Raw genomic sequence first — 12957 nt, forward strand, 5'->3', positions numbered from 1 at the left:
GAATTTGTGTACAACATGTCTCAAAAAAAATTCCGACACAGTGACAATGGGGTAAGAAACTTTGCATGAGCAATTTTAGTATCTAAAGCGATATCAAATTGAAGTTCAGGACTAGAGATGTAGTTGCCTTAATTATGAATGTAATTGTTTGACCAACTCAAAACTGCTTTCCAAATTTACATGAGAAGATTTTTTGTAACTGTATATTTCTATTACAAAATATATTCTGACTGCATTTATCCAAAATAAAGCCATTTGCAAGAGGCTGAGCTATCTGGTCCTAGTCTAGCAAAGCATGTAAGCATTATTTTTAATATTAAGCATGCTGAGTAGTCCCAATTTCTGGATTCTATATGATAGGTGAAAAGCACATGCTAATAATTATTAGCCGTATACTGTTTGGTCTTTTAAGATTTCTGCTAGAAATATTACAAACTATAGATATTACCAACATATTTTATTGACCTGGTAAATCTCTGATGTTGCCGTGAATACTGTAGAAAAGCACTTCCTTAATTTAATTTAATTTCCATTGCCATCTGGAATTGCAGAAGCAACTAGCAGAGCACTCCAAAATTTAAAACTCTTGAAAAAAATATGGGCAAACTATTACCCATCAAACCCTCAATGTCCTTTCTTCATCCATCATTTCCATCTTGTTTGAATTAGGTTTTAGCCAGCTGTCTCTCATCCAAAGGATGATGTTCACCTCATAAAGCATATCCATCCAGGTCAAGACTGAGACATACACAAGGAAGGAAGCTTTCTGTATTCAGCATGTTTTATGGACAAAAAGCTTGATCCACTGACCATTTAGGTCAATGGAAGGACTCTCATTGACATCAACTGTTGTTGGATCAGGCTCAGATAAAAGATGTTTGTTGCTAGGGCTAACATCTACCTCTTTAAATTAGCACTAACTTTAATAAGAAGCAGAAGAAGATCAAAGTTGAACTAAATTCCTTTGATGATAAACCTGTGCCATTAGCTGTATCTAAAATGGTTGTATGTGATGGTAATCCATAGTAACGCTTCCTTTTTCAGTTTAAAATGAAACTCTGATAAATCAAATGCTATAAAGCCTTGCCAATACTTGCTTATAAAGATTTATATCTGACGAATTTCCACTTAGGAGAATATCTAAATAGAGTACAGCATGCGTTGAACACATTTCAGCCAGAAATCTTTGATATTCAAAGAGTAGGTGTAACAAGCTGTGGGAACCAAGAAAAATATTGCAATGCTGTCAAGAGTAAGTGTAGACATTTTATACATGCTAAACTAAAAAGAAAGGCCTTACATTTAGAATAATTTGCTGACGCAATACTCAAGCAGAGCAGTAATGTAGATAGATAGTGATGTTTCCTCTACTACCCAACTTCTCTTCTGCTAAAAGAAAGCTAAACCTTTTAATCATTTAACTGCTGTGATATACAACAGGTGATAAATAAAAGGATGGTTTGAGGTGCTGATTCTTCTGAAAAAATCTTCTGCCTGTGCACTGCCAAAGCCAGGATATGGATCCTGGGCCTAATTCTGGCCTCCTTCTGCTGTTTTATGTTGCTCCATCTCCAGCAGAATAAAGGAGCCAAAGGCTGGTTTTACTGACTAGGAACTCCACTTGTGGCATAGGGCCAGCACAGCAGCATTATGCAACTTGACTGAAAAGATGGCATAAAGCCCCCCTCATCCCCAGTTCAGAACATCTGCCAGTATCTCCACAGCAGGTCAGCCTAGTCAGAGAGTTAGTCAAGCCTGGCCTGCAAAAACAAAAACAACTCATTCCTTGTAAAAATGCAATGTAAAAATATCAATCCCACATTTATTTAAGAGAAAAGGAATAACACTTTTGTTGGGAATCCTCTTTTGACATGTTTTATTTTTTAACATAAACATCTTTCAGCTCAAATGAATAATAAACCCTGATTTTATAGCAAAACTAGGGGCTCAGTAAATAAACACAAATTACGACCAAAGCAAATAGAGATGGAACTGAATGAAAGACTACATTTTGAATTAAAATGTTTCTGGTATAAAATAAAATGATGCTTGAACCAGGTAGGAAAAAAAATTGACTCAAGGAGAGTAATAAATATTCACATTCATTGGGACCCAGTCACACTGTGATTATACACACAAAAATTTCATTGATTTCTTCTTGGTTCCAATTCAAGTCAATATCTGTTAAATGTATAAGGATTGCAGGCATGACCCCCTTTATGCTATTAATAGAATCACACTGTGGGGTCCATTAAGACGGATTTGACAAAGTGTGCCTCACAAGCATTCTAATTAGCAATGTAAAATTCTAGCAAGGCTCTCACAGAATCCCGTTGGTTGTCTTCACTACCGGGGGAAAAAACCCTCTTTCAGAGATGTTAAAAGAGTAGTTAATGGAGACTGGCCTCACTTGTCCTTGCAATGATTTATCACAGCCACACACCCACATTGTTTTTGGCAGAACCATTTTGGTGCACTCTTGAGACATGTATCCTGTTAAACTCTGTAGTATTTCTGGAAGCGAGTGCTCCTGAGAAACTTGAATATAGGTTGATTTGTTCTGGGGGGATCAATTGGAAGAACTGGCTAAGTTGTGAAACACCTGGAGCAACTATTGAGTTGCATGGAGTTGTATCTGCATTGCAAGTACCTAGTGTAACCCCGACAGACCCTGATCAGACCTGGGGCCTCTGGAGCTTAAAGCATGAGCCAAAAGCCAACTGGTTGTTAGCTAAGATTGTAGAATAGACTCAATCTCTCTCTCTCTAATTAGTCTCGGTGCCATTAGATAGGACAGAAAATCACACCCAGGAGGTGTGTGGGTTACATACTTTCTCTAGCTGGGGCCGCCCAGAGGATTCAGGGGACCTGGGGTAAAGTGGGGGAGCTGCAGCGCTTGTACTCACCCGGCGGCGGTCCGGGTCTTCGGCGGCATTTCAGTGGCGGGGGGCCCTTCAGTCGCTCCATGTCTTCGGCAGCACTGAAGGGCCTCCCACTGCCGAAATGCCACCGAAGACCCGGAGTGACTGAAGGGCCCCCTGCCACTGAAATGCCGGCCGAAGAGCCGGACTACCGCCAGGCCAGGGCTGGCGGGGCCCCTGCGGGGTCCGGGGCAAATTGCCCCACTTGCCCCCCCTGGGCGGCCGTGCCTCTAACTAAGGAAGCACATCCTGAGCTTTAGAGACTTCCCAGTTGAAATCCTGGACGAGCCCCCACTTGCAACGCTGACAGACCCCGGTCATCAGCAGGCAGGATCAAGCTTGAGGCCTCTGGAGCTTAAAGCATGAGCCTCTACCGCATGAGCTAAAAGCCAACTGGCTCTTAGTTATGGCTGTAGAGCAGATTCAATCTCTCTAGTTGGTCTTGGTGCCCCTAGATGGGACAGAACACCACGCCCAGGAGGTGTGTGGGTAACACTAGCACAATGGGGTCATGGCCTCTAGGTGCTACCAAAAGACAAGTAAGTAATAATTAGCATGTTCTATTCATTGGACTCATGTTACGGGTTATGCAATATCATAACATGCTCTGTCTGTTTAACAGTTTGGGACAGGACTAAGAACTGCTAGCCTTGTGGATCAATTTTCAAAGCAATTCTTAGAAATCATTCATACTTATGGAAATGTCCCCCAAAATATTCTGGCAAGTCTGTGGTTTAGTATTAAAATATGTAGAGGATGCAAGTTTAGTACATGGATCTTTTTTGCCTAGGCCAGTAGAGCCCTGATACATTGATTTTTAAATTTTGGGAAGGGGTGGCCTCTCACAGTGGATGAAATTCAATCCAGCATAAGGCCCTCTGTACTACATAAACTCTGCAGCTGGGCTGTATAAATGGGCTAGGCTGTGGCCTAACGTACAGCCTTCTGCATCCTGAGTGAGTTTCTCCAATGAATTCAGATATGCCAGCAGTGAGGCTAGTTCCAAATGGTTCAGCACAAATGGGATTGTTGGGGCTCAAGCCTGCCATAGACTCTAGGACTGGAAGGGACCTCGAGAGGTCATCAAGTCCAGTCCCCTGCCCTCATGGCAGGACCAAATACTGTCTAGACCATCCCTGATAGACATTTATCTAACCTACTCTTAAATATCTCCACAGATGGAGATTCCACAACTTCCCTAGGCAATTTATTCCAGCGTTTAACTACTCTGACAGTTAGGAACTTTTTCCTAATGTCCAACCTAAATCTCCCTTGCTGCAGTTTAAGCCCATTGCTTCTTGTTCTATCATTGGAGGCTAAGGTGAACAAGTTTTCTCCCTCCTCCTGATGACACCCTTTTGGATACCTGAAAACTGCTATCGTGTCCCCTCTCAGTCTTCTCTTTTCCAAACTAAACAAACCCAATTCCTTCAGCCTTCCTTCATAGGTCATGTTCTCAAGACCTTTAATCATTCTTGTTGCTCTTCTCTGGACCCTCTCCAATTTCTCCAGATCTTTCTTGAAATGCGGTGCTCAGAACTGGACACAATACTTCAGTTGAGGCCTAACCAGCGCAGAGTAAAGCGGAAGAATGACTTCTCGTGTCTTGTTTACAACACACCTGTTAATGCATCCCAGAATCACGTTTACTTTTTTTGCAACAGTATCACACTGTTGACTCATATAAAGCTTGTGGTCCACTATGACCCCTAGATCTCTTTCTGCCATACTCCTTCCTAAACAGTCTCTTCCCATTCTGTATGTGTGAAACTGATTGTTCCTTCCTAAGTGGAGCACTTTGCATTTATCTTTATTGAACTTCATCCTGTTTACCTCAGACCATTTCTCCAATTTGTCCAGATCATTTTGAATTTTGACCCTCTCCTCCAAAGCAGTGGCAATCCCTCCCAGTTTGGTATCATCTGCAAACTTAATAAGCGTACTTTCTGTGCCAACATCTAAATCGTTGATGAAGATATTGAACAGAGCCGGTCCCAAAACAGACCACTGTGGAACCCCACTTGTTATACCTTTCCAGCAGGATTGGGAGCCATTAATAACTACTCTCTGAGTACGGTTATCCAGCCAGTTATGCACCCACCTTATAGTAGCCCCATCTAAATTGTACTTTCCTAGTTTATCTATAAGAATATCATGCGAGACCGTATCAAATGCCTTACTAAAGTCTAGGTATATCACATCCATCGCTTCTCCCTTATCCACAAGGCTTGTTATCCTATCAAAGAATGCTATCAGATTAGTTTGACACGATTTGTTCTTTACAAATCCATGCTGGCTATTCCCTATCACCTTACCACCTTCCAAGTGTTTGCAGATGATTTCTTTAATTACTTGCTCCATTATCTTCCCTGGCACAGAAGTTAAACTAACTGGTCTGTAGTTTCCTGGGTTGTTTTTATTTCCCTTTTTATAGATGGGCACTATATATGCCCTTTTCCAGTCTTCTGGAATCTCCCCTGTATCCCATGATTTCCCAAAGATAATAGCTAGAGGCTCAGATACCTCCTCTATTAACTCCTTGAGTATTCTAGGATGCATTTCATCAGGCCCTGGTGACATGCAGGCATCTAACTTTTCTAAGTGATTTTTAACTTGCCCTTTTTTCATTTTATCTTCTAAACCTACCCTCTTCCCGTAAGCATTCACTATATTAGACATTCCTTCAGACTTCTCAGTGAAGACCGAAACAAATAAGTCATTAAGCATCTCTGCCATTTCCAAGTCTCCTGTTACTGTTTCCCCCTCCTCACTGAGCAGTGGGCCTACCCTGTCCTTGGTTTTCCTCTTGCTTCTAATGTATTGATAAAAAGTCTTCTTGTTCCCCTTTATTCCCATAGCTAGTTTGAGCTCATTTTGTGCCTTTGCCTTTCTAATCTTGCCTCTGCATTCCTGTGTTATTTGCCTATATTCGTCCTTTGTAATCTGACCTAGTTTCCATTTTTTATATGACGCCTTTTTATTTTGTAGGTCACGCAAGATCTCGTGGTTAAGCCATGGTGGTCTTTTGCCACATTTTCTATCTTTCCTATCCATCGGAATAGCTTGCTTTTGGGCCCTTAATAGTGTCCCTTTGAAAAACTGCCAACTCTCCTCAGTTGTTTTTCCCCTCAATCTTGATTCCCATGGAACCTTACCTATCAGCTCCCTGAGCGTACCAAAATCCGCCTTCCTGTGGCTATATAATCTAGGGTTGTCAGTCCACCCCCGCTGGATGCCAATAGGACCATTCTAGTCCATACACTGGGATATCAGCAGTGGAGGCGCTATGTTGTAGCCTGGAGCCCACTGCATGTTGGGGATGGAACACCATACTTTCTGCTCCCAATTAGTTCCAAAACAGTTACAAAGACTTCTTGTGGAGAGGTGGATTTCCATCCTGTATGGGCTCTTCATGCCAGTCGATTCAGAGTTGTGTAACCTGCTGTGCAGAAAGCAAGCACTGTACCCTTCTGCTTAGACTGTAAATGCCATGGGACAAATTTTACTCTCAAACACGTATGTGTAACCCTGAAGAAGCAATGGTGTTTTAGAGTCTCTAAATCACATTTTTGTACTTTATATTAACATATTGTCCCATCCATTAGAGTTCTGTCTTCTCCATCAAGCCATGCCTTTTGCTACTAACAACAGTAGTTATCCCACTCCAGCCAACAGCATTCAGTTGTGTCACAAATGCTAACTTGTATTTCTGAAGAAATGTGGTTTCCATAAGAGTAAATGGGAATATTATCTAAGGTAAAGGCTTTCAAGGGAAAGCCAAGGTCTAACAAATGAGAGGAAGAGGTACTACTTAGAGGCCTAACCAAACATGCTTTTGAGCAAGGTTAGAGTTGGTAAAGGAACCCACCTCTGCAAAACCACAGAAGACAGAAATTGGTTTCCATTCTTATGATGTTAAATGTGATGAATAATTACATGTATAATTTTCCACAATACACATAACAGCAGAACTAACAACGATTACTGAAATACATCACATTAAATTGCAGAATTAAAAGGAAAAATCGACATCCAAATATACAGTTAAAAATTGATGTATTACTTCAGTTTGAACTCTGACTACATATGGCACTCTTTTAAAAGCTCAGGAACAGTTGTCTGTTTCAGTCTGCTTAAAGAATATTAATCTGAAAGAACTGGTATTGACCCTATTTTAGAAAAAATAAGATAATGAATAGTAAAGAAAATGAATGTCAGAAAATTAATCTCTTGAAACGGTCTTCTTCACTTTGATGATTTTCCTGGTTAGACATTATGAAATTAATAATGTTTCAATAATGTTATCCAAGCATTCAAAATAATGTATTTTAATGATGCATGATTTTATTCTTGATGAATATCCTTGTTAATACTCTGAACATGCAGAACTATATTGCAAACCACCACAAATATTAACTGTGCAGATATAAATTTTATCATTTATAAATTGTTGTACTTGATAAATACTGCAAAATATGACATCCTTTCAATTCCTATACCTCCACCCTTCACATAACGTATTAGCATTTCATTTAAGACTCAGTGTCCAAGGATTTGTAATTCACCTACACAATTCATACTGAAGTGAAGCTTCAGATTCACTTTTGCTGTTCAGAAGAGACTGAACCTCAACAACCACTGGATTCTGCCTCCCCCATTGTTTCAAGAGGTGCCTAGAACCAGATAACTTTTTAAAAACCAAGAATATTTGTATTATTTAGTTTTCCGGACAGTGTTTTAGCAGATCCAGGCACACACACATTCATAAAGGACCTTAGGACAAGGTAGACCAGCATTGAGAAACAAAAAGATCTTTAACTTTTTCTTGTAGCCCCAAATCCATGTTTACACTGTTCATCACCGCTTTTTTTTTTAAAATCCTTGTTGTTTATGAGCCACAACCATAACCAAAGGAATAAAAGCAAAGTCCTGCTTTGATTGAGTTTATGTACCACGGAACCCAATCCCTGCTCGCACTGAAATCACTGTCAAACTCCTATTAACTCAGTGGGAGCAAGAGCCAGTGTAATTTTGCAAAACTGCCACCGTCACCAAATTGCAGTACCGACAACAGTGGGTGGGCTGTTTTGCTGCCTCTGCCTTTTCACCATCCTCTAGTCCAGCAGGGGTAGCACATTGTGACAGATGGGTGGGGGACACTTCCAAGTCTCTTTAGCAGCGCCACACCTCAGCCCAGAAGGGGAAGCGCCGCTGTGTCTAAGGGCTGGGAGACACCACGCCTCTAAGAGCACAGCCCTGGGAAGCGGGAGCTGAGCGGCCCCGTTCTCCCCCAATTCTGCAGCTCACCTTGCCCTGGCCGGGTCACTGTCACCCGAGTCCCTAGCCCACGCCAGGGCAGAGGCGTCATTGGCTATCACTGACACTGAGCATGCTCAGCTCCAGCCAAGCAGCAAGTTCTGAGGGGCGTGACAGCAGCACATAGGGGCCTGCAGCGGGTACCACTGAGCGCTGCTCGCCGGTCGCGCTCGGATGGGAAGTCGCCGTGGGGGCGGGGCCCGCTGAAGAGGTCTGCGTGGGGGCGGGGCTGAGCTCTCCCTTTAGGGGCGGGGCCGCGGCTGCCGTTGGGCCGGACCGGAGACGAGGAGCGGGAGTTTTGAACGTTGGTGTGGGCGGCTCGACATGCAGCGCTGCCGGGGACCCTGGGCCACCTGCCCGGAGCAGAACGAGGCGGTGAGCAGCTCCCCGCGCGTTGATCCGTGAGGCTGCCCCGTGCTTGGAGCCTGCCGAGCCGGGTCCGGGCCCGCTTCCCTCCGGCACCCCCAGGCCAGCGCCCGGCGGGGGAGTGAGGCAGGGCCGCAGCTGGTACCGAGCGTGCGCTTACAAACTGAGCATGCCTCAGTAACGTCCAGCTGAAGCCGCCGCCTGGCTCGCCCTCTTGGGGATTGCAGCTGCTTCCTGCTGCTCAGAGGGGAACAGTCTGTGCAGGGGCTGCGGGGGCCGTGGGGCACAGTCAGGGCCGGCCGGGGGTAGGGGCGCTGCCAGATGGAGTCCGAGGGGAGCCCGGCGGGGCAAGGGAGAGTCCCGGGGGGAGTTACCCGGCTGGGCTGAGCCTTCTACAGAGGCTGCAAAAAATAGTGTGTGAGGGGCAGTGAGGCTCCCCCCCCCACCGCAGGACGGTGCCGCTCAGCTCGGCTTCCCAGGGCTGTGTTCTTAGAGGGGCAGTGCCTCCCAGTGCCTAGACACAGCAGCGCTTCCCTTCTGGCATCATGCATTGAGCTGCAAAGCAGACTTGATTCCGTGGAATATTTCACATGCACCCCGCTTCCAAAATTATAATTATTTTACATAATTCCTTATCCACTTATATGTCTGCATAAAGTCTTATAGCCGTTTTACATACAAATCTGTCTCAGCTGCTCTTTTTGCTGCTGATTGGACTGCCTTTTTCTTGAATATCCACTGTAAATCTAGTTTTGCTCCTTTAAAATTATTTACTTTAAAACTGCTATCTTGCTTACCTCTTAGTGCTTAGATGATTAGCAAAATTCTGACAAGCGTTACACCAACCATCACAATTTATAACCCCTCAGCTGGATTAAAGCATAAAATAACTAACTACAGTTTGGGGCCTCTAAAAAAGAAAAAACTGACTCCATTTCAAATTTTACCAAAATTGGATGATAAAGGGAGACACAGGAAAAAAGAAGTCTCTCTAAAGATAGACATTTTTGTTCAAATATGATAAAAATTACACATTGGCTACACATCATACTCTTACATGCATCAATGAAGTGGGTATTCGCCCATGGAAAGCTCATGCCTTACAATACATTTGTTAGTCTATAAGGTGCATCAGAATTCTTTTCCGCTCTTCCCCTACCCTTTCCCTTCACTAATTGTTCATTATTGACAGCTGAGAGGCAGGGCTGAGAAAACATAATTGCACTTGTAAATTAGTATCCCTACAAGTAAGTCAGTCAGCCTTCTAAGGCAGCATTTTGTTGGCCAGCTGCTACTGGTAAAATTCTGACTGTGCTTTCATAACTTTATTTAAATAAATAATCTCACTGCCGACAGAATTGGGGAAAATGTGAGGTCGGAGACAGCAGTGTCGTGAAGTAATCCTGCCAAACTCATACTTAGACTCATAGGTCAGAAGGGACCAATATGATCATCTAGTCTGACCTCTTGCACGAGGCAGGCCACAGAACCTACCCATCCACTTTATAACAACCCCCAACCCCAGGACTGAGTTATTGAAATCCTCAAAATTGGTTTGAAGACCTCAAGCTGCCAGAGAATCACCAGCAAGCGACCCCATGCCCCCACGCTGCAGGGGAAAGCGAAAAACCTCCAGGGCCCCTGCCAATCTGCCCTGGAGGAAAATTCTTCCCGACCCCCAATCTGGCGATCAGCTAAACCCTGAGCATTGTGGGCAAGACTCACAGCCAGCACCCAAGAAGGAATTCTCTGCAGTAACTCAGTTCCATCCCATCCAACACTCTCCCGCAGACCATTGAGAAGACTTATCTGGTGATAATCCAAGATCAATTGCCCAAATTAAACTATCCTATCATAACATCCCCTCCATATACTTATCAAGCTTAGTCTTAAAGCCAGATAAGTATTTTGCCCCCACTACTTCCCTCGGAAGGCTGTTCCAGAACTTCACTCCCCTAATGGTTAGAAACCTTCGTTCTAATTTCAAGTCTAACTTCCTAATATCCAGTTTGTACCATTCATCCTCGTGCTAATTAGTACTAACTTAAATAATCCCTCTTTCTCCCTAATGTTACCCCCCGATATGTTTATATAGAACAAGCATATCCCCCGCAGCCTTCTTTTGGCCAGGCCTAAACAAGCCAAGCTCTTTGAGTCTCCTTTCATAAGGCAGTTTTCCATTCCTCGGATCATCCTAGTAGCCCGTCTTGGACCTGTTCCAGTTTGAATTCATCCTTCTTGAACATGGGACACCAGAACTGCACACCATATTCCAGATGGGGTCTCACCAGCGCCTTATATAACGGGGTACTGACAACACTCCTTATCCTTGCTGGAAATACCTCGCCTGATCATCTAAAATGCACTTTGCTTTTTTACAGCCGTATACATTGGCAGCTCATAGTCATCCTGCTATCCACCAATACCCAAGGTCCTTCTCCTCCTCTGTCGCTTCCAAATGATGCGTCCCAACATATATCTCTAAATTCTTATATTAATCCCTAAGGCATGACCTTGCACTTTTCACTATGTATTTCATCTTACTATTACTCCAGTTTACAAGGTGGCCCAGAATCTTCCTGAAATAGTATCCCTGTCCCCTTCTCCGTGTTAGCATAACCCCCAGCTTCGTGTCATCCGCAAACTTTATTAGCACATTCCCGCTCTTTGTGCCAAGGTCAGTAATAAAAAGGTTAAATAAGATCGGTCCCAAAACCGATCCTTGAGGGACTCCACTAGTAACCTCCTTCCAGCCTGACAGTTCACCCTTCAATACGACCCGCTGGAGTCTCCCCTTTAACCAGTTCCTTATCCACCTTACAACTTTCATATTCATTCCCATCTTTTCCAATTTAAATAACAGTTCCCCATGTATGAGACTTGTCCTAGGAGTGGGTTCTAGGCCATGAAAGCTTATGCCCAAATAAATTTGTTAGTCTCTAAGGTGCCACAAAGGACTTCTCATTGTTTTTGCTGACTAACATGGCTACCACCCTGAAACCTGTCATATATAATGTCCTCATTGGCTGGTAATAGCCAGAAGGAGGCTATTTTGTTTACAGTCCAGCATGCTCAGTCATATAGTGCCTTCGCTCCTGTTTTTCTTCATTTTCTTAAGTGTTAGTGTGTTCTTTCTTCTTTTGATCTGTACATATGTACCATTGTGTATTTTAGTACGCACGCTGCTTTCTGCTTCATGCGCTATCCATGCTTCAGTTTGTAGGTGGTCGTCTTATGGAATTGGGTCAAGTGGATGTTGAGGAGGATACATTTGTATCAGTTTTGGGAACCTTAACAGTAAATGTCAGAGAGCGCTGACGAAAGGATAAATAGAGGGTTTTGAGAGAAGTGAAGGAAGATATATATATATATATATATATATATATATATATATAAATATTCTGAGTACTTGGTGAGCAAGTTATTTCAAACTATGTGCATATATGATTTATAGGCTAGTAAAGCCTATAACATTCATTATATTTTCTTGAATATAGGCTAGTTTTTTTTCGCTTTCTCTATGCCATTTCTAGAGATTACCCATCTTTTTTTTTTCTGATAAATTCTTTTTCTCTTTCATGCATATAGCTTGTTGTCACTCTGTGTGTCCGAGGTATTTACTCGAGATTAATTAAGTGATCCTGGGGGAGACTGAGGATAGAAAAGTGAACGCAAAGAGAGATGTCTGCTTAGAAAATGCTGCAAGAAAATCTATCTGCCCTAAGCATTCTGTGCATTGAAACTTCATAGGTTATCATTTGAGGACATCATCAATGACTTTGCTCTCCAAAAATCTTGGGAAAAAAAGTTTTAAATTTCAGTGTTAAAATTTATGTGATGTGCAGACTGACATACTGCAGGTTGTACTGCTTCTATTAAGAAAGCTCATCTGTGTAACTGTAACTGCTTTTGTGTTGCTGTAGATGTAAAGTTTTCATATCTGCTAATTAAGAAATCATAGACAAAAATGTGTTAAGTTGAAACAATTTTATAATGCAAACAGGCATATTGCAAGATGTTTTAGATTTTATTTTATTTTTACTACTTTGCTGCTGAATATATAAACATGAAAGCTTTGTTTTGCATATATACAATTTCCTTTCTGTGCAAATAATAAATTAATTTTTTTTGTAAAGGTATAGGGCCTCTTACACTTGACATAGCTTAGGCCTCAGAATATCATAATCCAGCCCTGCCTGGGACAGGAAAGATGAGAGGTGGCACATTATGACAAGGCTGCAAAAAAAAGGAACGCAATCAATGTCAGTAACTGCTGCTGGTAGCAAATTGTGATGGCAGCAGTTTTGTAACAATCCTTGGGCAGCCTGCTGAATGGGGTTGGTCTGATCATAGG

At 42.7% G+C, this 12957-nt stretch overlaps 1 protein-coding gene across 1 annotated transcript in view; it reads left to right on the top strand.

Annotated features, from left to right (window-relative positions):
- Positions 1–8543: 8543 nt before the first annotated feature.
- The window catches only part of RTKN2 (rhotekin 2), a 66803-nt gene continuing 62389 nt past the window's right edge, over positions 8544–12957 (top strand). Inside the window, 1 exon segment of the mRNA XM_030568933.1 lies at positions 8544–8612. Within this exon segment, the coding sequence (XP_030424793.1) occupies positions 8562–8612 (51 nt within the window). The 5' untranslated portion in view covers positions 8544–8561.

The sequence above is a fragment of the Gopherus evgoodei genome, chromosome 7 (assembly GCF_007399415.2).
Source record: "Gopherus evgoodei ecotype Sinaloan lineage chromosome 7, rGopEvg1_v1.p, whole genome shotgun sequence".
Taxonomy (NCBI): domain Eukaryota; kingdom Metazoa; phylum Chordata; order Testudines; family Testudinidae; genus Gopherus; species Gopherus evgoodei.